General features: G+C 40.9%; 1 protein-coding gene across 13 annotated transcripts in view; it reads left to right on the plus strand.

The window, feature by feature from the left end:
- Liprin-gamma (liprin protein kazrin) overlaps positions 1-25,445 on the plus strand; it is a 280,018-nt gene that overhangs the window by 223,813 nt on the left and 30,760 nt on the right. For all 13 annotated transcript variants that reach the window (XM_076824643.1, XM_076824655.1, XM_076824647.1 and 10 more), the window contains 3 exons: positions 17,599-18,016; positions 20,177-20,545; positions 22,377-22,765. In XM_076824643.1, the coding sequence (XP_076680758.1) occupies positions 17,599-18,016; positions 20,177-20,545; positions 22,377-22,765 (1,176 nt within the window). The remainder of the gene's footprint in view (positions 1-17,598; positions 18,017-20,176; positions 20,546-22,376; positions 22,766-25,445) is intronic.

Below are 25,445 nucleotides of genomic sequence, written 5' to 3' on the forward strand. Positions count from 1 at the left end.
ATTGATTGCGACGGCTGCCCTTAATCCCTGGGTCTCGGTTGGGTCTGTTACTTTAATCTGGCGCTTTGAAGTATTCCGGAGCCTCTGATACTTTTCAAACGCGCTCCTTTCGGTCAGAGGGACTTGCGCCCGGCGATGGCTCTGTTTGACGATACTGATGCTAGGAGTGCTTGACGCTGGCGCTGATCTAAGTAGGTAATAGTAATTTCAGTGATGCACGTTGGTGGTGGTTTTATTGCGACAGGGTGTTCGGAGGTTTTTTCGTTGCGCGGAGATGATAGGTGACTCTGATAAGGGGAGGACACTATGTGGTAGACGCCGATTTTTATGAGCCTTGGCATGATGGGCCTATGTCGAAAATAAGAAAATAGGTGTCCGAGCGTTTCTGCCTTAATAATAGAGATATTTACGTGGAAATTATTAAAAATTTCAAAGTGGCCGTAGGGTTTTAATGGGTAAATATCCCACACTCTACCCTGGCGCCCTAGGGGATTCCCCTCTGAAGTAGTCGGGGTGCCTTTTGAAGATTTTCCTAAGTTAAAAAAAAAATTTATAAAAAGAAATAATTTATAAAAACAAATTAATAAATTTTTTTAACGTGGAGACATCTTCAAAAGGCACCTCGACGCCTCCAGAAGGGAATCTCCCGCGGGCGCCAGGGTAGTGTGGGATTTTTACCCACTAAAACCCCACGGCTACTATGAAATTTGTAATAATTTACATGTAAATATCTCTATTGTTACGGCCTATTGGCTGAAACGCTCGGACACCTATTTACTTATTTTCGACATAGATCCATCGCACCAAGGCTCATCAAAATCGGTGTCTACCACATGGTGTCCTCCCCTTGTAAGTGGCCGACTCGCGTACGTTTCACCGATCGTTACTTTTACGAAATACGTATGAAGTTGCATACCGTATCATTCCGATATCTCTGATGCAGTAACTTGGGTTATCACGAAGATTCATTCATATTGGTTGGTCAGGATTTTGGACTTTTGTTTCGCTAGCCAGATCTTCAATAGGCCGAACACTGTGGGGCGCGTGCTTCTGGATAGGAGTTGGCAGAGTGTAGTAGTAAATATGTTACAATTGCGAATGAAATGAATGATATTATAACTACAATAACTTTTGTTCATAAGGGACATTGATTTCGAGATGAAACTGATTTTTAAGGGGACTAGCCAGTCAGATCGCTCAAAAATCAAGTATTTTTTTGTGACTTGTACTTCTGGATAATGTTTGTTAATACTATAAACAGTAAAAAAAAATTATTTAAATAATATATACATATGTACGACAGCACTACAGTTGCCTGATATTTAGGTGTTTTGTCTGGAGCCGCTGTAATTTTCCAGTGATTCTGGCCGTAAGAAATTGAATTGTGAAATATACTCTGAAATTGATACTTTTCCCTAGCCCCCATTCTGCCCTGAACCTATTAAAAAAGAAAAAAAAATTATAAGTATAGCGGTTATAAAACGGCAAATTTGAAAGAAATGTGATTTTTCGCCAGGGTGAAGAGCCATTGTATTTTTTTTTTTTTGTCAAAATAGGAGTTTTCGCAGACTTATGCTTAGGTTCAGGTCGTAACTAGACATGTTTCACATATGTGAATTTTTTTTCAAATCGATTTGTACCTCCGTTTTTTCGCAATCACTGTAAAACTAGGAGGAAATATGATTCCGCGTGCGCGCAGAAACGGTTTATGACGCGCTTGACCTTTTCGGCTGTAAAATCCTTAATTTTGAAAATTTTCCATAAACTAAACGACATTTTACGCGGGAAGGGTGGTACTTTCGAAAAATGCAACAAAAAATCGAGTTTCTGACTGCCTAGTTTCCTTAGGGGGTAGGGTAAAGGACCCAATTACTGTCACCTTAAGCTATTTTACTTAAAATAACGAATAAATAAACTATAGTGTATAATCTATAGTATATAATATAGATTAAATTACATAATTCTTTTTGTGTCAGTAATTGGGTCCTTTACCCTATTCTCGTCTAGAGGGACAAGAATGGCGAGATCCTCTATCCTCTCTAGGGACGACGCACAAAAGAACCACAGAATTCTTACCGATGAAAATTATCCACTCGTATTTATTAACATTTCAGTAAATAGTAAACAAAATTTCAGCCATATAGAATAATAATTAAAAAGAAAAAATTAAAATCTGTCCATTAGTGGAAACAAATCGCGAAGTAATTATCTCCTGAGATTAAAGTCTCATGTGAGACACGATATTTTCGTCTCATCGTGGATTTGCACCTTCTTGTCATTAGTTTCACGAAATGAAACTCTCATGAGACAAGTTTCTTGACATATTTTCAAAAATCTCATCTCCCGCTACTATTTCCATTATTTACATTTAGTTGTTAGACTTCTGCCTCGTGTAAAATTTCATGATAAATTCGCACATTTACAATTAGTCGAATACACGTGTACCTACTCGATGAACGTTCAAAACCGATTCCCTCGAAGCTTTGTTCGAGATAAACTTAAGTTCGGAAGTTACACTTTCGATTTACTTTATCCATAGCTGTACCATATTTACCACTGCATTGCACTGTGCCCCGATGGAAAGAAGTCGGTCGAGAAGCTCTGGGGTCCGAATATCGGTTCCGAACAGTGTATCCCTATTGGCCGGCGCGACAACGTCGACAAATACGAAGTGAGCAAACGGGACACGGGCGGCGGGAGCCAATGGTAGCGAAGAACCCCTCTTGCCCCTGTGACATTCCAACCGTCTTCTTTCCATCGAGCCACAGTACCAATGCTTAATCAGATGCAGCAATTTTCATAGTCAGTTTTGTGTCGCAAAAGAAGCTTCGCACGAAGCAGAATTATAGCATCGCGTCGACTTATTTCTAGGTTCATAATCACCCCTTATCCCAGTGATGCCAAACCTGTGGGTCGCCAAGTGTTTTCCAAGGCGGTCGCCACGGTTTTCGACTTTATTTTTTAATATTATTAAGTTCGAACTATATTCTGAAATATCTATTTTTAATGCATTTCCTTTACCTTATTAAATTTATCTATATCTTTTATAAGGGCGGGGGTGGTCACGGGTTATTCGAATATTACAAAAGGAGCTCGCGACTTAAAAAGGTTGGGAAACACTGCCTTATCCGATTTCATCCGCCGCGAATTTTCCTTCCGTCTGTGCAAACGGGAAGATTTTTTCCCTGCGTCGCTTTGGTCAAAAATAGGGACTTTCGTCGCGGAGCACTAAAGCATTCTGTAACGTTCAACGTAGAAATTATGACCCGGGATACTTTCTCGTGTATAATTTGAGTCTGACCTACATTAGAAACTCGACAAGGGACGTATGATTTAAATAGCATGCCGGGGTCCACGTTTCCTGTTGTTTCGTGTCACGCGGACTCGTTGCTGTTAATTTCGTAAGCTCCCGCCGCCGTAAATGACCATAATTCTTCTGTGCTTTACGCGGGCAGCTCGCATGCTTGATGCATTACGCTCAAAATTCCACGTGCCTCCGCCCGCGGGCTAATAAAGCGATACACCTAGCCGGCTCGTAAATTCCAACCTGTTGTTGTCTAGCATCAACTCCAAAACGCCACTTTAATAGAAACTTCTCTGTTCGTTTAACCAAAATACTTCTGTTACAAACAGTGCATTTAATAGTTTGCTAATTCACCACGAACCTTCGCCTGAATCAGGTATAAAGTATCATACAAATCCGCTTATATTTATTTCTGCATTAAATTAATAACAGCTTATAACCACAGCACCTTGGCTTTTGCACTGTATTATATTTTTTTAGTGCCACAAAAACGTATTTTATTATTATTATTATTATTATTATTATAAAGCGAACGTCCGTGGGAAAATTTTATTGCTAACCACAGCACGCGAAATATTTTATAAATATTATAACACCTTTTATACTTCCAAACTGCTGCAGTTATAAAAAAAGATTAATATTTGAGCAGGGTAATATTATTGGCGCAAAAGTGGCTCCAATTAAATTTTCTACGTTAGTAACTAACGTTACTGAATTACAAATTGTGCGCATTAATTAACTCCACCTTGCGACACTCGATTCAATGGCAATTCTCGGCAAGAATGTTCTAACCCAAGTTTAATTTGTCGGTTTAAGAAAGATTCGCGGATTAAATCCGCAGACGCCGTGGCGATGACCGCGGGAAAAGGAAATCCAGGAAAAAGGATTATTCGCCTCGCCCGCGCGGCGAGATAAATTGCTCTGGTGCGGTGGAACTGGAGGCTGAAATTGCAATTTCATAAATTCGAGCGGCTCCAGTAATGCTCATCCTCCGCATCATTTCACCTCTCCCCGTGCCCGCCAATTTCTCCTCGTTTTTTGCTCGTACAAGTCGCATCTACCACTTCTGCCTGAGCACGGGCTTGATAATTACTGTATCTTCCTCAATGCGTTGGCCTTAGAAATCTTTCTGGCTGCACGCCGCGTCGCTTCCGCTGCCCCGAGCCTCTCGGGCCCCCGCATTTTTCCTCGCGAGCGTCGAGTGGCGACTGTGAGCGTGAAAAGCAACCAAGGATTTAATACATTCTTTAGAAAGTCGCAGCGTGTACAGGAAACTACGCGTATCACTGCTCGTTGTCCGCTGTAACGTTTAACGTTTCGAGATACTCTGCACGCATCCAGCAAAATTTGTCGTACGAATTAATCTCTGCGAGTAGAAAGTCTCGTGGGCACTCGGAGTAATCGCAATTAATTTGCGAGCTTTGATGTATTATCTTTGAAAGAATAAGGGTTTGTTCTGTCCGCTTCGGTAGATTTTCGGTGGAAGTACATCTCTACTAAGTCCCCGTTACTTCTTTTGTAGTCGCGACATCGTCTTTCTTGGAGATAAATAATGACGAAGAACAAAGGCGAGCCGAATAGCGTAACGTTTCGTTAAAGGTTCAGCCTGTCCCCCGAGCGTTGGGCTTATAACGAACCAAAGCTGTAATTATCTATTTGGTTGAACGTAAGGGAGATTGGTCCTGATCAGAGTTGGGCATTGTCTTGGAATACAAATTTTGAATAAAATGGAGAGTTACTTGAGAATAGCAAATAAATTTTTATTCGAATTTTGTACTGTGAGGTTATTCGAGAAGGAGGAAATAATTTTTTATTCGCATAAAACTGTATTCCAAATATTCCAAATATAAGAATTTATACGAATAAAAAATTATTTCGTTATTCTCGAATAACTCTATTTTATTCACAATTCTTATTCAAGATCGTTGAATAAAAAATTCGAATAAAAATTTATTCGTTATTCTCGAATAAAAATTTATTCGTTATTCTCGAATAAAAATTTATTCGTTATTCTCGAATAAAAATTTATTCGTTATTCTCGAATAATTTCATTTTATTCGAACAGTATTATATATACAGTCGAACCTCGATAACTCGAATCTGAATGGGAGGAGAAAAAATCTTCGAATTATAGAGATTGCGGCTTATCGAGTTTTCGAGTAAGAGAGGTTCAGCAAACGAAAATTCGACTTATGTAGAGGCTTTGTACGACGGTTAATTTTTCGACTTGTGAAGCTGTGAAGCAAGACAAATTCAAGTCTTAACGGTCAATTGTTTATTGTATACCTATAATCAAATATACCTACAACTTACGTACTACATATATAAAAATACCTAATTATATTACACATTTTATGCTCGAAATATTACTCTTTATTACATATTAAGAAATGTGTGATTTTGCTTCGTGCTAGTCTTTTAGTGTATATAAATCAATTGTGAATAATGCAGAGAAAATATTTTCTTAAATATTTTCAGATCTTTCTACGAAATTTCCTAATACATATGTAGAAGTAAACTTCGACTTCTAGAGGTCGGAGTTCTACTAAATTCGAGTTGTAGAAGTGAAATGTATAATTTAACACGCAAAATATAGTTCGAATTAAGGCACTTTTATTTCGAGTTCTAGAGGTGTTTAGAGCGTAGCTATAGGGAATGAAGACAATCCTCGACTTATAGAGATGTTCGAATTATCGAGGTTCGACTGTAAAAATTGATTCGAATAATACCCAACTCTGAGTTCAAATGAAATCAATGTGTATACAGTGGCTCGCATTAATATTCGGACACTTTTTAAAATCGCATAACTTTTTTAGAATTGGTCCAAACAACTTGAGTTTTTTTTAGAAGCTAGAAGGATTAGTTTGCTAACTGACGCGCTTCGTCGTTTTGAAAAAAAAAATGTATTTGGTTGGAATAGCGAAAAGAATAGTAAAGTTCGATTTTTAAACTTTTTTTGTGAGCTTGTAATGAAAATTCAAAAATCCCGTTTGTAGATTGCAGTAAGTTGTATACGTGCCTAAAATTTCATCAAAATCGGTTAACGTTGCTCCGAGCTACAAACGTTTAAAGATCGCAGAATAAGGTCGAGAATCGCGAAAATTCCCGAAATCAGCGATTTTACTATTCATTTCGCTATTCCAACCAAATACATTTTTTTTTCAAAACAACGAAACGCGTCAGTTAGCAAACTAATCCTTCTAGCTTCTGAAAAAAACTCAAGTTGTTTGGACCAATTCTAAAAAAGTTATGCGATTTTAAAAAGTGTCCGAATATTAATGCGAGCCACTGCACCTACTGTGCAGGGTCGTACGAAGAAGCGAAGGGATGGTGGTCTCTAGATAAATCGAATTCCCGCGAATTAGCGTAGAATCCCTCACGTGTATCTAATAGATGGGGCTTTCTCCTGTTGTGGCTGGCACAACAGCCAACTCATTGAGATAGGTCAATGACTACGGAATGTAGCTGGTGCGGTTAGGCATGAATGTCGATGGAGCCGTCGTTACGAGACCACCTAAGAGCCGTACTAACCGAAATCAATCAGATCGTGCCTGACACTTGACCTTCGTTGGATAATCGTGAATTCGATAGCGCGGGGGACTGGCTAACAAGCCTCGGTATCGATAATAATTTAATCTCCCTGCATTTCGATGCAGTACCTATACTCGGAGTAAGCTATATGTAACTAACAAGGAGTGGTTCCCAGGTGTCCGCCTCTGATTGCTTTGAAGTTTGGATATGTTTTAGAGGACCGAAAAATAAGATATACGTGTTTTTTTATAGCGGCCAGTTTTCATATTTAGGGGGTGAAACCAACCCCCAAAGTTATAAGATTTTCAGGTGTTCGTCTACGATTGCTTTGAAGTTTGGATATGTTTTAGAGGACCGAAAAATAAGATATACGTGTTTTTTTATAGCGGCCAGTTTTTATATTTAGGGGGTGAAACTAACCCCCAAAGTTATAAGATTTTCAGGTGTTCGTCTCCGATTGCTTTGGTTTTTGGATATGTTTTAGAGGACCGTAAAATAAGAAATACGTGTCTTTTTATTTTGGCCTGCTGGAATGTTTGGGGGGTGAAACCACCCAACAATGTTCATAAGAATAGTTGGTGCCCGCCTTTGAATTTTGGATATGTTTCAGAGGACCGAAAAATAAGATATACGTGTTTTTTTTATAGCGAAATTAACCCCGAAAGTTATAAGATTTTCAGTTGTTTATCGCCGATTGCTTTGGTTTTTGGATATGTTTTAGAGGACCCATATAACTTTGAGGGGTGGTTTCACCCTCTAAACATTCAAACAGGCCAAAATAAAGATACCTGCGTCTTATTTTTCGTTCCTCTAACACATATTGAAAATTCAAAGCAATCGGAGGCGGACACCAACTATTCTTATGAACTTTGGGGGTGCTTTTACCCCCTAAATATTCAAACAGGCCAAAATAAAAAGGCGCGTATTTCGTATTTGTCGATCCTCTGAAACATATCCAGAAACCAAAGCAATCGGAGACGAACGCCTGAAAATCTTATAACTTTGGGGGTTGATTTCACCCCCTAAATATGAAAACGGGCCGCCTATCATCCGCCTATCATCTGTTGAAACACTACCCCGATCCAATTATCCAATCCTACTAATATAATAAATTCAAAAGTGCGTTTGGTTGTTTGGATGTCTGTCACTCAATCACGGCGCAACTACGCAACGGATCATTCTGTAATTTTTTATTTCCGTAGTCCTAGGACCAGGAATAACGTATAGGATACTTTTCACCCCGTTTACTTTACTCGATCTGGGCCAAATTTTGCATAATTACCCTCTAGAACCCTGCGGAAAATATAGGCTACCATGAAATCTGTACATCCCACTCCACCCCCCTTATTTCACCCTCTTGGCACTCCGCGATAATCGATGCTTTACCCGGGCAACGCCGGGCACTTCAAGCTAGTCCATACATAAAAGAGTGCATTCATTAGCGAGCTTAAAAGTTAAAATCCATCTGCATTCTTAAACCCCAAACTAAATAACCAGGCTCTATTAACTCTGCTCCGTGCCGCGCAAATCCTGAAAGTCGCAGGATAATCATGGGAACATCAGCAGTTAAATGGAGCGCAGCGGCAACCCTCGTTGCGCAACGAAGGCAGGCAAAGTCTCGTCGCACGGTGAATCGCCTGTGAACTTTGATCGCGGCTACCTTTAAAAACTGATTGCCCCGCGAAATGATTGATCGCGTTTTCGGCGAGATAAGGGCTGAACGGACGGCGGAGGATCAAGGAGGAGGGTGGAGAGTGGAGTGGCAGCGGTGAGCCACCGTTGGCCAAGTTCCAGGGACACAAAAGGGATAGCCCGCGAGGATAAAGGCATCGCGAACTTGTTGCGTTCCCAGAGGCGCCTTCCGTTCTCCCTTCATCGCGGGGGTTACGGCGACGGCCCGCATTCGCACCCCTTTCTCGCGCCCGTGAATGGCAAGGATCGCCGATAAATTTCTGTTCGACGCCAGACTTCTCGCAGCTGAACTGCTACGGACGGTGCGCGTGACAGGCTTAACGTTCGCCTCTCTCTCTATTCCAGCGAAATATAAAGGGGTTGTCGCCGGAGGGGGGGCTGATCCTCTTACACTTTACGCTGCAGTTTATATCTTCCGAGTGAATTTCAAGCTTTCACTTCGTCGCGAGGAGCCTCGTTGAATTTATGCGTTACAGTGTTTACGCTGGGATCGGGTCGTAAAGAATTTCCCCGTTTGGAGTTACAGCGAGCGATGATAATCGCAGGACCCAATCTAGCGGAAGCAGGACAACTGCCTAGAGCGGAAAATTCAGGGCGGTAAAATTGGTGGAAAGAGGAAATTAATATATTATTATTTATTGATATTATTATTAATATTGATTGCGGGTTTAAACCGATTGCATAACAAGCCTACATTACACTTTGAGTACGCATAGATTTAATAAGAAAAGAAGCATACATAAAAAAAATATATATATAAAATAATAATATATAAAAAATAATATATAAAAAAAATATAGGTAAATGAATTATATAAATCTTTAAAAGAATTTTAATAACTGAAAAAATGCAACGATAAAAATATTACGTAAGGTAGAAGGGGGGTGGGGGTGGAATATAAAATCTTACGAATTCTTATACTTGGGGAGGGAAGGGGTAAGAAATCGTCAAAATCACCCTTACGTAATTTACCCCTCCGTGGACAAAGCTTATAATCACAAATTGGTCACTGCACCCCAGCGTCATTTTTGAGTTACCATTTTTATATTTTCCAATCTTTTAACTTTTGAATGATAACTATACACTCGTAATACTCACGCAATCATGCTTTAATAGTCTTTTTCTAGAAACGTGAATTCTGATATGTTTAAATTTGTATTTGAAAAAAATAGTTATGGATAAAGCGATTTTTTCTATTTAAAATTCACCAGATTTTTAAATTTTATTATTAAGGGCAAAAAAATTCACAGAAATACTGGCAAAGATTCCCTGTGACCACGAAGCGTTAAGGACGGGCCATAAAGGTGGGTATCCACTAGTTACGTACCCTCGTATATCGTATCGCCGTTGCGTGTGTTACGAATTACAACAGTTAAATTCTGGTTATAAAGTTATTTATTAATAACATGGTGTCCCTCTTTTTGTGTCAAGAACATTTAAGTCATTTACCACTGGGATAGGGACTTCGGTAGCACGAATACGTGTGAACTTTCTTGTTTGAAACCAAACTATCAACTGACGCTCCGCGCCGAAAAACTCTTCCTTTTAAAATGCTGGGTAGAGAGGTTTTCACCCTCTACCCTCGAATGGCCAAGATGGAGGGAAAGCCCAAATATACACAATCCAAAGTGCATTGCTGACGAAGTCCAGACATTGGCATCGGCGGAAACACATTACAGCGTAGACCTTGAAAACCCTTGGGCTTCACGATTTCGAGCACTGCTCTTGTGCCCAAGGGTTACTGCCTAGTCCCTCGCCAGATGAGCGTGTCGAGCTCAAGGGAGGTCTCCGCCTTAGTTATTTGCCAAAATGCACGGCCAACATTCGGGACTACATCTGGGTTTACTTACTAAAACTTTCCCTGATCTGGCCATTCGTTACGCACGTAACACGTGCCATCCAGCGATACAATAGGGTGCAACGGTGTGTGAATCTTCTCCGTATCATCACTGACGCTGTTGCGTATCTTTGCATCAAATTTGATACGCGACGGTGCAACGCTGCCCGTCCACACTGACACGCAACGGCGATACGATACGAGGCTACGTAACAAGTGGTTACCCACCTTAAGGCCGCTCACCAGTGGCCTAATGATTCATTTGTTCCAACGTAGCCACTATGTATGCCTCGTTATTTCCCACGCTAGTTACCCGTCTCGCGGCAGCAGTTTCGCCAGAACGTTAATTACGACCGTTGATTCTGGTCGGTAAGTTTATCGACGATCAGGGAGAAGAAATAGTAAAGCGACCGTTCGGCGGTGCATCTCGATAACGTCGATACCATCGAGCGCGTCGGTTCACTCGCTGCCCAGGAGGTTTTATTCCCCGCGGAAGATGTAATCTCTGAAACGTTGACCTACATGCCGACAAGCTCGGTGGATTTTGCGTGCACACCGGCTGCAGGCTATACACACGCTCCTTAAATACATAAAGCATCCCCGACGCCATTGTGATGAAGTTAGCGGTAAGCTCGGCTGCGTTTGCCCCCGCTATTCCTGGCCATACCTGTGGACTGTTATTTGACGGCGGGGATTATTTAGTTAATGCTTATTAGCTCCCCCGCGCGACAGATCTCCCATCTGTGCGCTCCATTTTGTTTCGCGCAACCCGGACGCCATTTTAACTCTACTGCGTTCCTCGGGTCCCTTTTGACCCAGTCGCATTTCCAGTTCTGAGAAGAGCAGTAGCGCGCTCAGGATTTAATCTTGGGGGGACCCGAGTTAGAAGGAAACAAATATTTTTAATGCAAATACAATAAAATGAGATGGGCTACCAATGTTTCCCTGACATTGATTTGTTTTGTGTCTCCCTCAGTGGCCTCCGATTATTTTTGTTTCAGCGTTCGTCATTGAATAGGTCGCTTGACCTGATGCGTTAATATTAAGTACACTGATTATGTATTTTATTTTATTTTACTTTACTTTACTTTATTTTAATTTATTTTGTAAAGCTTACGTTTATATTTTGCTTCATGCTTTGTATCTTTTGCATTCTAAAGGTTAATAATAATAATAATAAAAACCGTTAATAATAATAATAATAATAACCGTTAATAATAATAATAATAATAATAACCGTTAATAATAATAATAATAATAATAATAACCGTTAATAATGATAATAATAATAATAACCGTTAATAATAATAATAATAATAATAACCGTTAATAATAATAATAATAATAACCGTTAATAATAATAATAATAATAATAATAATAACCGTTAATAATAATAATAACCGTTAATAATAATAATAATAATAATAAAATTCATTAGGTGCTTATAAAAATTAATTTAAAAAATAAAAGCTAGTTTTCTTTTATTTTTACAAAGTTCTTGCATTACTTCAGCCGTGGATACGTTAATCTCCTTTTTTTTAAATTTAGTCGAATAAAAAATTATTCGTTTCTCCCGAATAACTCATTTTATTTGAAATTTGTATTCGAAGATTATTCAAATAAAAATTTATTCCAATAACGCCCAACTCTGTTACTTTTCACACCCTTAAAAGTTATTCTTGCATCGAGTCACTCTATAAACCCACAAATTCGCATTCCAGTCGGCGAGTAAGGGTTCGCGGCGGGCGCAGCGAAATCGATGGAAGATAGGAGGAATTTATTCTAGCAGAATTATTTCAGTTCCCTTTCTGCCCTATTTTCCGCACGTATGTATTATTACTCGAGGTTGTCGTATCAGTAATTCATTCAGCAGGACAGTATATTGCACGCCGCTTCGCCCAACGCTCGTCTAATTATACGCGTTCTTCTGCGTCCACGTTTCTTCGCCGCGAAGAATCCCCGCCGAACGGAAGTGTGCTGGTACATACGAGAATTGCAAATTACGCTGCCGTAATATTTCATGGGAGCGTGTTGCTCCACGCTGGCGCGTTTCGAGGCAAAGATAGCCGAGGGAGGATTGATGGTAAGGGCCGAAAGTTTAACGAAAAGTTACGCGACTACCTGAAGAGAGACCTTCTACACCGCGAGCTCTGCCGAGCGGTGAACATAACTCACGATGGATGCTTACATGATCCGCGAACATTGTACGCGTGCGTGCACCGGCAGGGGGGCCAGCGACAGGGATAGACGGCGGCATCAACAACGGCGTAATCCAACGGCGGTGAAGAATCGCGGATACTCCGAGTAATGTACACGTTTCACGGCGAGATGAACGAGGAAATAGAATCTCTCGCGAATTAAATCGGACTCTGTTGTCGCGTGCCAAACAACCCGGAGAGCTTCTCCGTCATAGGGTAATTACGGGAGAGATGGCCACACTGGGAGAGACGCCGCACTTTCGATATTTCCGGGTTGGGGGTGAAAAATATAGCCCTGCGGATTTTATTTGTTTCAGGCGTTGGATGTTTTTGGTTTTAATTTTGTAAGGGTGACAAATATTAAAAGTTTGATGTTCTTCGAGGCAAGTACCAGCTAGTAGCACAAGATGCTTGACTAATAATATGTGTCCTTGGAAAAAGTTTCCATTGCAACATTTAGACACGGCGACGAGTTTGGGTAAAGTGTGGCAAGTCTCCCCTAATTACCCTAATTACAGTCGAAGGCTACGTCACAATTCTGTCCAGCTCTCTAAGATCTCTTCATCTCGTTCCATTTACGACGCAGCGATGTCCCGCTCTTGCAGGCACTTGATTTTTCAGTTAGGGAAATGAAATTACCCGAAGTAAAGTGGTTCGCAGTCCGCGAAACGAAGTGCCAACTATTTACCTCGCCGTTTTAAGCTTCGGTTACCCGAACATTGCGATTTTTTGACACGTTGCGGGTTTGTGGAGAAAAAGATTTGTAGAGAATACACCCTTTAAAGGTTTCCTGTATATCTTCAAAATTATAGTAGATATACAGAAATTATTATAATTAAAACTTAACGGCTTTTATGCTCCATAAAACTGTGTAATCGAATTGTTTAAAATTTGTAGTTTAAATAAAAAAACATTCCCCACTACAAAATTTAAATAAGTCGATTACGTAGTTTTATAGAGCACAAAAAGTCATTAAGTTTTCATTGTAATATTTTTTTATATTTATTATAGTTTTGAAGATACACGGGAAAGTAGGAAATCATACACTAACATTTAAGGGGTATTTTCACCATGAAGAACCGCAAACGGGCTCATACGAAAAATTGCATGATACTTCTATTGTGGTCCTCTACAAACCTATACCGTTTAAAAAAAATCGGAATGTCCGGGTAACCGAACTTCCCTTGTTCGAAAACAACGCAACTTTGTATATTAAGGTGGCCCTTATTTTCAACCTGCGATTTCTTTTGCTCTCACCCCCCAATATGGTTCCATTTCATAAAAAAATAGTCCCTTAAAAAGGATTATTGCAATCGGACAGCAGGAAAGGGTACCCACCGGGTCTTAAAGTTTAGAATTTATCAATGGTTTGAATTTGAAGAATTTCTCAAAAATGGTAAGCCCTATCAAAATTTTGTTCAAATAATATTAAAAGAGCATTCAATTTTCTACAATTACTGTTTATATAATTTTTTCGTGCCTCCGACCAGTGTTTAGATAATAGCGTTGGAATATAGAGAGGCGCTACGCGCGCCGTACAGATGGGACGCGCGAGCCGCCGACCTCTCTATATTCAAACGCTATTATCTAAAAAATGGTTGGAAGTACGAGAAAATTATATATACAGTAATTGTAGAGAATTGAATGCTCTTTTAATATTATTTGAACAAAATTTCGATAGGGCTTACCATTTTTGAGAAATTCTTTGAATCCAAACTATTGATGAATTCTAAATTTTAATACCTTTTCGGCACACTTTCCTGTTGTCCGATTGCAATAAACTTTTCCAAGGACTATTTTTTTATAAAATGGCATCGTTCTAGGGGGTGGGAGCAAAGAAATACAAAAAAATCGACACGTATAAATAAGGGCCACCCTATTGTATATACTTGTACATGTTACTCTAAAAGTTCGATGGCTGGTGTGCCTTAGAATTTACCGGTGACTTCTTAGATTCACTGCTCCGGGGCTGTAAAAGTCTGAAATGGCCCCCAAAACATTCAACTCCATGGCTTCCACCAACAGAGATTCTGGCACATGTCAGGCTTTATGTTCAGAGTTGAAATATTTTATGAGATATTTCGAACTTACGCCGCTGTACAATGGTAAATGTTAGTTATTCTCCGGTAAATTCTAAAATCCACCGATCTTCGAACTTTTACAGCAACGTGCATGTGTAATCTTCCGTTCCCGTGTGCCGAACTGGGACTTCCCGTCGAAAAGCACCGCGAACGAAGTTCCGAGCGTGGTCGATATCGTCGTGGAACGAGCTTTTGAAACGACCGGTACAATAGAGGGCGTACAATGAGATTCGTGTTCTGCGGCCGCGGCAGGCTTATTAATATTGCACGCCTCGCGTCGGAGCGAACTTTTATCTCCGTGTTTGTTCGTTTTACTTCAACCCCCTTCCATTAGCTTTTCGCAACTTCGCGAAACGTCGGTGCATAACGTAGTTCCAGGCCCTGGGCATTATGGGCAGGTCGTAACTTCATGGAACTTTCAATACTTTCGCTTCCCCGCATTCTTTCATTCCACTTTCTTCCCCCACCCCTGTCTGCCCGCCTTCTTCCCCTCTCCCCCGCTCTCCTTGCTTAGAGAAGGGGGAGTTCGCTAAGCAAATAAGGGTCGCGGCCGTTATTTCGCTCGTGGGGATAAAAATTCAGTGGAAAGTTTTGATTAACGTACCACCGAAATTCGCTGGGAACTAGGAAATCAGTTTCGACGGGAATTGCTTGCTGGCGGATGGATTTGGTAATGCTCTTTGTAGTGTCCGTGGTCCATTTTTGAAGGACATTGAGGTCTTTTTATGATTATGTGAATTATTGGCGACTGTTTATAGTAGAGCCGTCGAAATAACTTTTCGTTGTGGGTGTTCTTTGTGTGGAGGGTGATCCAAAGAATTTAAGAGTGTAGTGCATCTACGAGCTATAGTGACTTAGGGGTGAGATCACTCAGTGGGGTCTTCACCGATACCCTGCTGGGTACGACCCTACTACCTCTTGCAGGACTGTGTTTAGGGAAGACCAGGACAAAACCGGGGCCCTAAAGTGTAAAATCTCCAAAATTACTTCAAGACATGCAGTGATTTTAATTTGAAATAAGTTGTTAATATAAAATAATTTATATTACAACTGTTCTAATGCAGTACATATACACCTTACTAAAATGGATTTGTATTTAATATGTGCTGACAATGAGACAATTTTTAATAGCCAGTAGCAAAGCTTAATTGATGTCTTTTAATAATGATAATCAATTACTTCAATTTCGTTTTTATTTTATTAAAATCGAAATTGTAAATACTTCAATCTTTAGGGCCCCGGTTTTGTCTTCCCTAAACTCAGTCCTGCAAGAGGTAGTGTAGTAGGAAGGCCACGTTTAGCGGCCCATCATACCCAGCAGGATATCGGTTAAGACCCAGTTGAGTGGCCTCACACCTAAGTCACTATATTAGCTCGTAGAGGCACTATACACAACTCATTCAATTGGAATCAATTATTAGTCAACGCAGGTTCACGAATGAGGAAAAGTCAGTTTATATAATACATCATGACGTTTAGAATATATATAACTGGAAATAATTTTTATTCACAAACCCTAATTTTTAATATTTGTTGCACAACTCTACTTTCCTTCTCTACTCCTCCCTTTTTCTCTACTGTAACGTCCTGGGGGAAACACCACCGCCACACCGTTCCGGTACGTCGCCTCCGGCGTAACCGTAATCCCTAAGGCAGGTTACGCGCAATCGAGTGTAGAGTACTGTGCGCGGCAGGTGGATTGGCGTTTTAAGGAATCGAGGGAGAGGTGGTTGGTGCTGCGCGCATTGCCGGCCTTGGGTCCGCACATGCCAGACTCATCTCTCTCGGTAGGGCTGCAGCCGAAAGACCCTGCCTCAGACGCATGGGGGCCGAGAGGAATAAGCTTGGAAGTTATATATATACGAACGAGACTGGAACATAACACTTGCGAGAAGGAGTTAGGAAGATTAGACCTCTGGTGGCGCTGGCGAGCACTAACAGTCGTGATTCCTTGGGTCCGCACATGGCAGACGTTACACTACGTAGATATATGAAAAATGTAGTAGACTCGTTTCAAATTAACAGTATGAACGACTTATAGCTATAAAACACTTTGATACACGATAATTACTAAATATATGTTGATCATTCCTTCTGAAACACCTCGTATGATCCAACAATCCAGATACAGAATCCCTAAATTTCTTAATTAAGGCATATCCATACATCCTCTTCCATTTCCAACGGTCAAATTCACTTCATTCTAACCAAAATATACCACAATGAATATCAGAAAAGTAAATATGCTCATCTATACCACTGTTGCATTTCGCCACGATATGCATCGAACCAGGAGTGGTTATACAATATGTATCAAAAGTTCCCGGACTCTGAATTTAATATTTATCATCTTTCGATGGTTGAACTTATACCTTCAAGAAAACGGTGGACACTCCCAGCATCCACTGAAACATTCATTCTCAGGAATACTAAAATAAGGCCTCATGCTTTTCATTTTTCTGTCTTTCATTCCACCACAATAAATGATTCCACTCAGAGTCCAGAAACATTCGGGCCAAGTTATGCAGAAAGCTACCAACCCTCAAAATGTCAAAAAAAAAAATAGTTAAACGCAGTACGAATCTCATCATTTTATGATCTTTATTTTGCAAAAAATTGCAATACCAAGCCATTCAAGGCTCAAAAAACAAAAACTACAGAAAATGTAGAATAATATTAATTATCCTACTCACTACTAAATAAACCACTAAAAAACATTCAAAAACAATAAAAAGAACTAAGCAGTAGAAGTAAAGCTGCTTTTCTTTAACAATTAAAATCTTCAACCTAAATTTACTCAGCTTCAGATAATAGAAGGTAGCTTTCTGCATAACTTGACTCATTTGATACGTTCATTAACCGAACATCAACATCCTCCCAATTCTCGGTGCACAGTTTCGACCACCTGCAACGCCCAGAGCTTCCAGCTGAGCCCCCGGCCGTTTTGTTTTCAGGCAAAATTTCGCGTGATGGTGGAGGAGAACGCAGCGACTGGCGCCCGGCTTGACGGGGAGCTGGAGCGGGCCAGGGGCGAGTGCGCCACGCTCCGCGGAGAACTGAGGGATGTCCGTGGCGCCCTGCCGGTGGTGCTAAACAACAACAACGGGACGGGTGGTAGCACAGGCGCCACTGGCAGCAACAGCAACAACAACGCCGCAGGCACCGCCACCGGCAACAGCAATGCCGGGTCGCAGGAGGCGGCCGAGATCCAGCAACAGCAGGAGGACGGGAAGAGGCTCAGCGCTGGCAGCAGCCCTGTGGAGAAGAGGAGCTCGGCCAGCGACAAGTCAGCCAGTCCCATCGATAAGAGAACCAGCCCCGTCGACAGGAAGGAGAGGACTAGCCCCATCGATCGACGTGCTAGCCCTATAGGTTCGTATCTCTGGTCAACTTTCAACGTGGAACCTATTCACTCGTAGGTACCTACGAATTGACGAGGGAAAGTACAGATTTGGCTTGAAAGATGGTGACGGTTCGGAACGTCATTTTAGAAGTATTAATAGTTTTCCAACCCCGCATTTTACAAGGTAATTTCAACCCCTAAACATGAATTTCTGTGGCTAAAAAATTACGGGTCTAATACTTCTCTACCCATATGCCGAGTTTCATCAAAAACGGCAATCGGCTAAATCGGTAACCCGAAAGTCAGAAAATTATGCAACTTTGGGTGCTAGTAGTTCATCCGTAAAAGAACCGTGTTTTTGTCGGTGCTATAGTGCGGTTTTAGGGGGTGAAATCACCCCCTCAAAAAATTTAGAATTTTCTGCTTCGTGGAATATCTCGAGAACGGTGAGGGATATGAAAAAAAAGTTTAAACAAAAGTTGCATCTTTTTATATCTATAAACCTTCAAGGTACCCCTCTGGCATCACGAATCTATAATTCGAAAAATATTTTTACACAGTTTTATAGACATAAAAATTAAGATGCAACTGTTGTTTAAACTCCGTTTCGATATCTCAACCCGATATGTTAACCCGGGTTAACTTTATTCGATACGTGAGGAATAATTTTTTAAACTTTCATTTGTTATCGGAAATCTTTATTTAAATCAAATCTTTGCCCATCTCTGGCTCGAGACAATACTGCACGCCTATTTCACAGTGTGCGTCTAGTCGATGATCAATGGTCGCTACAGAAATCAACGGTGACCGTTTTCTGCTAGACGGACGCACCGTGAGATGATTGTAATTTTCCAGTTTAGAATTGTTAGTTCTATTAGCTGCGGAGTGTAAAGGTTGGCGGGAAAAAGGAATAGAAATTTGGGAGATCTGGATGATGTCCCGTTTTGGACAGGTAGAGGGTTGCGATGGGGCAGCTGCGTGCATAGGAGGCACAGAATTATTGATAGGGGCAGAAAGTTGGAAGGGAGGAGAGAACTAAGCACATCGATCGACATGGCAGCAACGTATGTTTGCTACGTACATGTAGGCTCGTATTCCCTTTGAACTTCGACTGCGGAGCTTTTTGATCCATAGCTCCGCCAGGATGATGGGAAGTACGTTCCATATCGAACTTTTTACTCTCCTCGTAAATGTTACCTTTGTACGAGACACGTGTAAATCTTTCGCGGAAAGTTCGATGCAAGTCGAGGATACAGTTCACTCATAGCTCATGGTTAAAACTTCATCTTGATTCCCTGAACACGTTGTACCTACTTTGGTCGCCGGCAGTTACTTGTCGCCATTTTTATGACCGGCCATGATTCACCATTTTCTCGTGCGACCTGCAACACGCTGGAAACCCACGCAACCGCCCCCCTTGCTGTTTGCCGCAGCTTCCGCCGTGTCCCGAGGAAGGTGGTGTTGCCTTTTAAACGGGCGATCGCTCTCCGTGAAGTGTGCAAACTTTAATCTCCGACCCTTTCTTTCGAGAACTTGACGAACATGTCCATGTTCGTAACAGCTTTGGACAATAAAGAAGCGACAGTAGAGCGTAACTATATTCGTCCGCATGTAAGAGGAATTACCGTAGAGGGATGTTATTCCCTGACGGAATAGTCTGCTAAATTATAATGGCATGAGAGTAAGGTGGATTTAAGGTAAATACAGTATTGAATAAAGAGGTGGAACCAAAGTAGGAGGAACAGAAAGATGAAAAAGGGAACGGAAGGGGAGTAAAATAGGGGAGAAGGAGAGAGGGATTAAGACAAGGGAAAAATAGGAATAGGAGAGAATGGTAATTATAGAAATCGGTTTAGAGAAGATACGAGAGATGGGAAATAAAAGAAGTAAGAAGCTAATAACTCTGAGGCCTACACAGTTCTATTCTAGTAGTACCTATATATTTTATACAGCTCGTTATATGGAGAAATTGATATTAGGTTATCCAGCCACCATTTCCCAGACATTGGTACCTCCTTACTGTAAAATATAATACACAAAATGCCACATAAATGTAAGCCTATGCAGAACTAATCTAAAAAACAGACAAGGGAGAGTATTAACCATCAGGAAACTGATGAACAGTGGAATCCATTCTATTTCGATTCGAGAATTACCCCGAGCATCATTCGAAAATGTGATTGGCACAGAGAAACGGAATGGCTCCCCAGCTCGCAGCCCAAGTGAGAAAGCGCGACGGCCTTATGCCCCAGCCCTGGAGAAGACGCGTCTCGGTGGTTCCGGTGGAAGCGTGGACTCGCGATCAGGAAGCGCCAGTCCGGATCGAGGATCCGCCAACAGAAGCAGCTACCTTCACCGCGGCGGAAGCGATCGATCCAGCGTGGAGAGACTGCGAATATCGACGAACCGTGACTCCTTACGGTCCAGCAAGGAGATGAACGATCACGAGAAGGATTTGGACAAGGACCTCGTGGACGGCGAGGTGCGGGCTGATGAGGACAATGAACCACCTGGACCAGCCCCCGGCAGCAGACCCTCATCCCCGACTAATTCCCTTGGTGAGTAACCCAGCATTTAATTATGGAAGCCCTTCCCTTTCAACCTCCCCTCCCGCACATTCACCGTTCGCGATTGTTCCACCTAGCCACCCCTCCGTTCCTACGATTCACGGGAATTAAACGGAGCTGGGATTGAGACGAAGGTGCCCCGAGTTTTCTTGAATGTAGAAACGCCAGTGAGGAGACACACCGTCTTGGAAGCTCCAAGATTTGTTTCGGTACCATTCTAAAAGGGGTATATCGGAAATGCTAGCTTTTAGAATCCTTTCCTCGATGTCTTTTAATGTTCAGTTTGCGGGTACTGGTGATTTTGATTTGGGACCCTTTGAGGCACATCTGTGATAAACTCTGGAGTCCTGTCATGTGAAATGTGTCTTTTACCGGTCACTCTTTTGATTGTTAGGTAGTATCCTTCGCTTCTTGGGTCACTGACCCCTTCGACGATTATCATTTGGTCCTTTGAGTTCGAGCTAATAAATTTTCTGCCTCAAATTTCTGCGACGGTATTATTCTGTAGGAATAGCTTCCGTAATTCGTACGTTTTTCGGGAGCCCCGGGAAAAAGGACCTCGGGCGATGGGACTCGAACCCACGATCTGCGGGGTGCTCCGCGCACTGGTCAGCCGCCTAACCAACTCCACCAAAGCCGATCCCCCGAAGTCTCTATATTCCGAGCTCCCTTTTATGGTGGTTCCTGAGCCCACAGTGTATACTTGTTGATCGTTCTACTCATGTAGTATCAGCTCCCAATTGAACTTTTTATTTTGCTTCACATAATAGAAGTTCTGGTGCACTGTAACGGTAGCCAGGACCGAATTAAGACCTCTAGAGGCCCTAAGCACTTAAGGGGAGGTTCCAGTCTAGAGCCCCCAAAAATAGGTAATCTTTAGGAATTAATTAAAGGAAAACTACTATATATAATTTAATGGGACGTTTTGCATTGTATTAAGGATGTCTTAAATTATAGAAATATATTTTTTGTTTTATAATTAATCATTACAGACGGCACTGGGGAGTCGTTAAAGTCAAGGCGTCAAAAAAAAATCATCCAAATCGGTGGGACCTGTATCTCCAAAAGTTATTATCCGATTCGACTGAAACTTTTTTTATTTTGAAGAATATACTTCTGGCTAGGGGAAACCAGAAAAATTATAAAAATTACAATTTTTTAGAAAATAACGACACTTGAAGTTTGAAATCACTTTTTCCCTATATTTTTCGTTCTTTCAACGCCTTTGAAAATCATAAATTTTCAATTTTTGTATTTTTGTTCTGGTTTCCCTGCTAGCCAGAAGTATATTCTTCAAAATAAAAAAAGTTTCAGTCGAATCGGGTAATAACTTTTGGAGATACAGGTCCCACCGTTTTGAGAGCACTGTTTCGAGAAAAACGCGTTTAAAGTTTTAAAGTTTTTCATTTGCCGTTACTCAAATGCCTATAACTTCGGGAATTTTACGAATTTCAACAAATCCTTTTAAACACTTATTCCTAAACGGTTGAACATTCGAAAAATGAAATAAAAAAATCGACTTTTAGACCGGAACCTCCCCTTAAAAGATTTTGAGGCCCCCTTACACAGGGTGATCACTTCAACGCAATGTGCGATTTCTTAGGCATTTCCGATAATTTGACTAAGGAGTGTTTCTAACAAAAGTCAGATTTTAAAATTCAGAAAATTTCTATGGTGCCCCCTCCCCGTTCTCCTGATGCCACAAGCACGTGCTTATTTTGCTTATTGGTTAATCCAGCAGTTCACGTTTGTTCAGTACTCGTTAGGGAATATTTCTTTGGAGAAACGGTTCCTTGCAGCCACTGGTTGACATTCCTTTCAGGGATTGGTGATCCACTGGTGGCGTCCAGGCTGTCGAACATGCACGGCAGTGGAAGCAGCACTGGCTCCGTAGAACTGGCTAGCACAAGAAGACTTCGGTTGGAGAACGAACGGCTTGTAGCAGAAGTGGCGAGATTGAGGAGATTGCTGCTCAGCGGTGCATCGCGTGGCGAAGTTGGCTCGGAGGACGCGGCCCTCGAAGAAGAAGCACGTTTCGTTGCCCTCGAGATGGAGCTGCAACACGCCAAAGAAGCCCTCCAAGCTCTCAAGGCCGATCGGAAGAGGCTCAAGGCCGAAAAGTTCGATATTCTTAATCAGATGAAGGCGCTCTATGGCACCTTGGAGGACAAGGAGCGGGAATTGCGAGACTTCATACGAAATTACGAACAGGTGAGGCGATCTTCTTATTTAGACTTTTATTGAATTCGGCAAATTCTGCATGCGTAGTAGCTCGTGGAGATAATTAGCACGCTCCCCGCCGAGTATTTGAATACTCCGAAGAAATGGAACTCCTCTTTTTTATTTACGTTAGGTAGCAGGTGAAATATTTTCTATCCAAAATTTCGTCATAAGTACTTAATGATAGAAGAAAGTACAGAAGCTGGTGATTCGATGTAGGAATTATTGAGTTAACCAAGGTCGACTTTGGACAGTGGAAGTGTTAATAAGGGGATGAAATTTAAGGGTCCATTCTACTTTGCTGGTCGAACAAGAGGCCTATTTTCATAAATTTTCTTTTGGTCAAATTACGATTTAAATTCACACATTTGTAATTATATTTTGGAAACATGAAAAATACGGGTCTATACAGCAAGGAATAATAAACATTTAACAAAAAAAACATTAAAATCCATTGATTAGTTTTTGGGAAAAAAAATCTAGAATATAGACCTGTTTTTCGATGGGCAAAGTAGAATGGACCCTTTAAGGGTTAGACTACTGTGACGGGCCGAAAAAGTAGGTAATCTTCTAATGCAAATTGTAGAGAAACTAATCGTCCGATTAAATTGCAATTTAGCATACTGTGAAGCATTAAAAACAATTACAAAACTCAAAAAATATATATAAATATATGTTACGTGGTGGCTACGAACTGAGGATCTTTTTTACGAAGAGTAAACGGTGTAGGTACCTTCTAACTCAATTTTTGATTATCTGAAACAAAAAAAAAAACGAAATTTGTCTGTTCAGTATAATGTAATGCCTAAACATTAACGAACCCGTGTTTTAATATTTTAAAAATTCGCTGAATAACAGCGTGTTAAAGAAAAGACTGCCGGTTCTTGTCGAAGAGTTTCTTAAGTACCTTATTTTTCCAAATGGGGAAGAACCTAAAGTGTTTCTGGTTATCTCAGGAATTTAATTGTAGAATAGAAACTTTGAAGTGTGAAACTGCTCGACGCTTTATTCCCTTCCTGAAAGCAAAATTCAGTCACAAACTGTGCTTCGAGAACTCAAAAACCTCCCACAAGTACCACGTACAGTGGGTTCGTTATAATTTAATGTTAAGTGGAAAAGACAGGGAATGTCACAAAACAGCTTTATCGAGAAAATTAAGCTTTAATACGTCAGTCCACCAGTATAGAATTAAGGTCCAATGAATTTAACGTTCTCATATAATTTTCTTCTTTTACCTTGACGACAGAAGCTTGAAGCTTATGCTTAGGCAAAGAGTGGAGACATTCCGTATTTTGTTCCAATGCAGAGTGGACATTTCCTGTTTTTAACCAGTATACCTGCCAAATCTTTAACGTTATGCTACGGGGGTATTTGGATTTTATAACCCTTTGTGAGTCGACAATTCTGTGGTCTCAATTGCCATCAACAAAATATGCTGTAAATCGCAAAATCACGAAAAATGGACATTCCCAGTGTTTCCCCTTACCCTTCAATTACTAGCGACTTATAAATACAATTCGATGACAGAAAAAGTGGATCTTTAAAATTAATTATTATTATTATTAGTCGTATTTATTACTCTAACAGAATAATCTTCATAATCTCCTGTAGCAAACAAGTTTCGCCCGTGATTAATGTGTTTTACACCCTCCAAATAGCGTTAGAGTCTTAAACACCCTTGGAAACTTGTTTGTTTGCCAATTAGAAAGACTGCAGGATTTCACGGTTAATCGCAGACTCGATGGTACTGCAATTGCTGAGGAGCGTCCAAATGGTTCGTTAAATGCTGCAATTTTTCGCCGTAACGCGGTGTTATTAATCGAAGGGAAACTAGCCGGGAAAGGCTGCGGGGAAAAATTTACTTAACGAATGCCCGCCGCTGAAATGCATTTCAATCTCCCAGCGAGGGGGCGCGCGTCAACTTCAGCTCGCAGACCGGAACACGGCCACGGTACACGAGACAGCAATTTTGCCTGTTAAATACTTTCATTAAACTTGCTGGAATTTCTCATTTTCCTGGCACCGTTATGGCTGCACAGGCGACGCCCGCCGACGCATTGTCGGTCATTTCAATTCCGCCAAATGAACAACGCGCACCGCTCTCCCTTTGCAAAACCGCGCGCAACGAGACTGCGATCTTCAATAGGTATTACTGCGCTAATTCGATATGCTAAGCTCGTCGGTTTTATGGGAAAAGCGTGAGAGATTGGAATTACGGGGCATCGAAATTGGATTTTTCTAATCGAATTGGACGACCCTTTAGAGCTTATGGTTAGATCAGTTTGAAATTGTTGGTTTATTGCATCACTTTTCGAGTATGAATTTCTGGGTCTGTGATTCTACATTATCTTATTGAGGAAGTCATGTTGATGTCCTACAATATGTGGATAAAGAATTTTCGAGAAAAAATAATTTTTTCAAAATTTATTATCACCACCCTTTTTTTATTTCAGAAATAAAAATAATGGCCACGTTATTAGCATCACAATTTTTTTTAATGTACGAGTTACCGAACGTCCCTTGTGAATAGGGATTGTCGGGTTTTAAAAACCGGTTTTTTTAGACTAATTTGTAAAATTCAAAAACCGATTTTTAAATTTAAAAACTCGTTTTTAGACTAATGTGTAAAATTCAAAAACCGGTTTTTAAATTTAGAAACCCGTTTTTAGAT

The sequence above is a fragment of the Andrena cerasifolii genome, chromosome 12 (assembly GCF_050908995.1).
Source record: "Andrena cerasifolii isolate SP2316 chromosome 12, iyAndCera1_principal, whole genome shotgun sequence".
Classification (NCBI taxonomy): domain Eukaryota; kingdom Metazoa; phylum Arthropoda; class Insecta; order Hymenoptera; family Andrenidae; genus Andrena; species Andrena cerasifolii.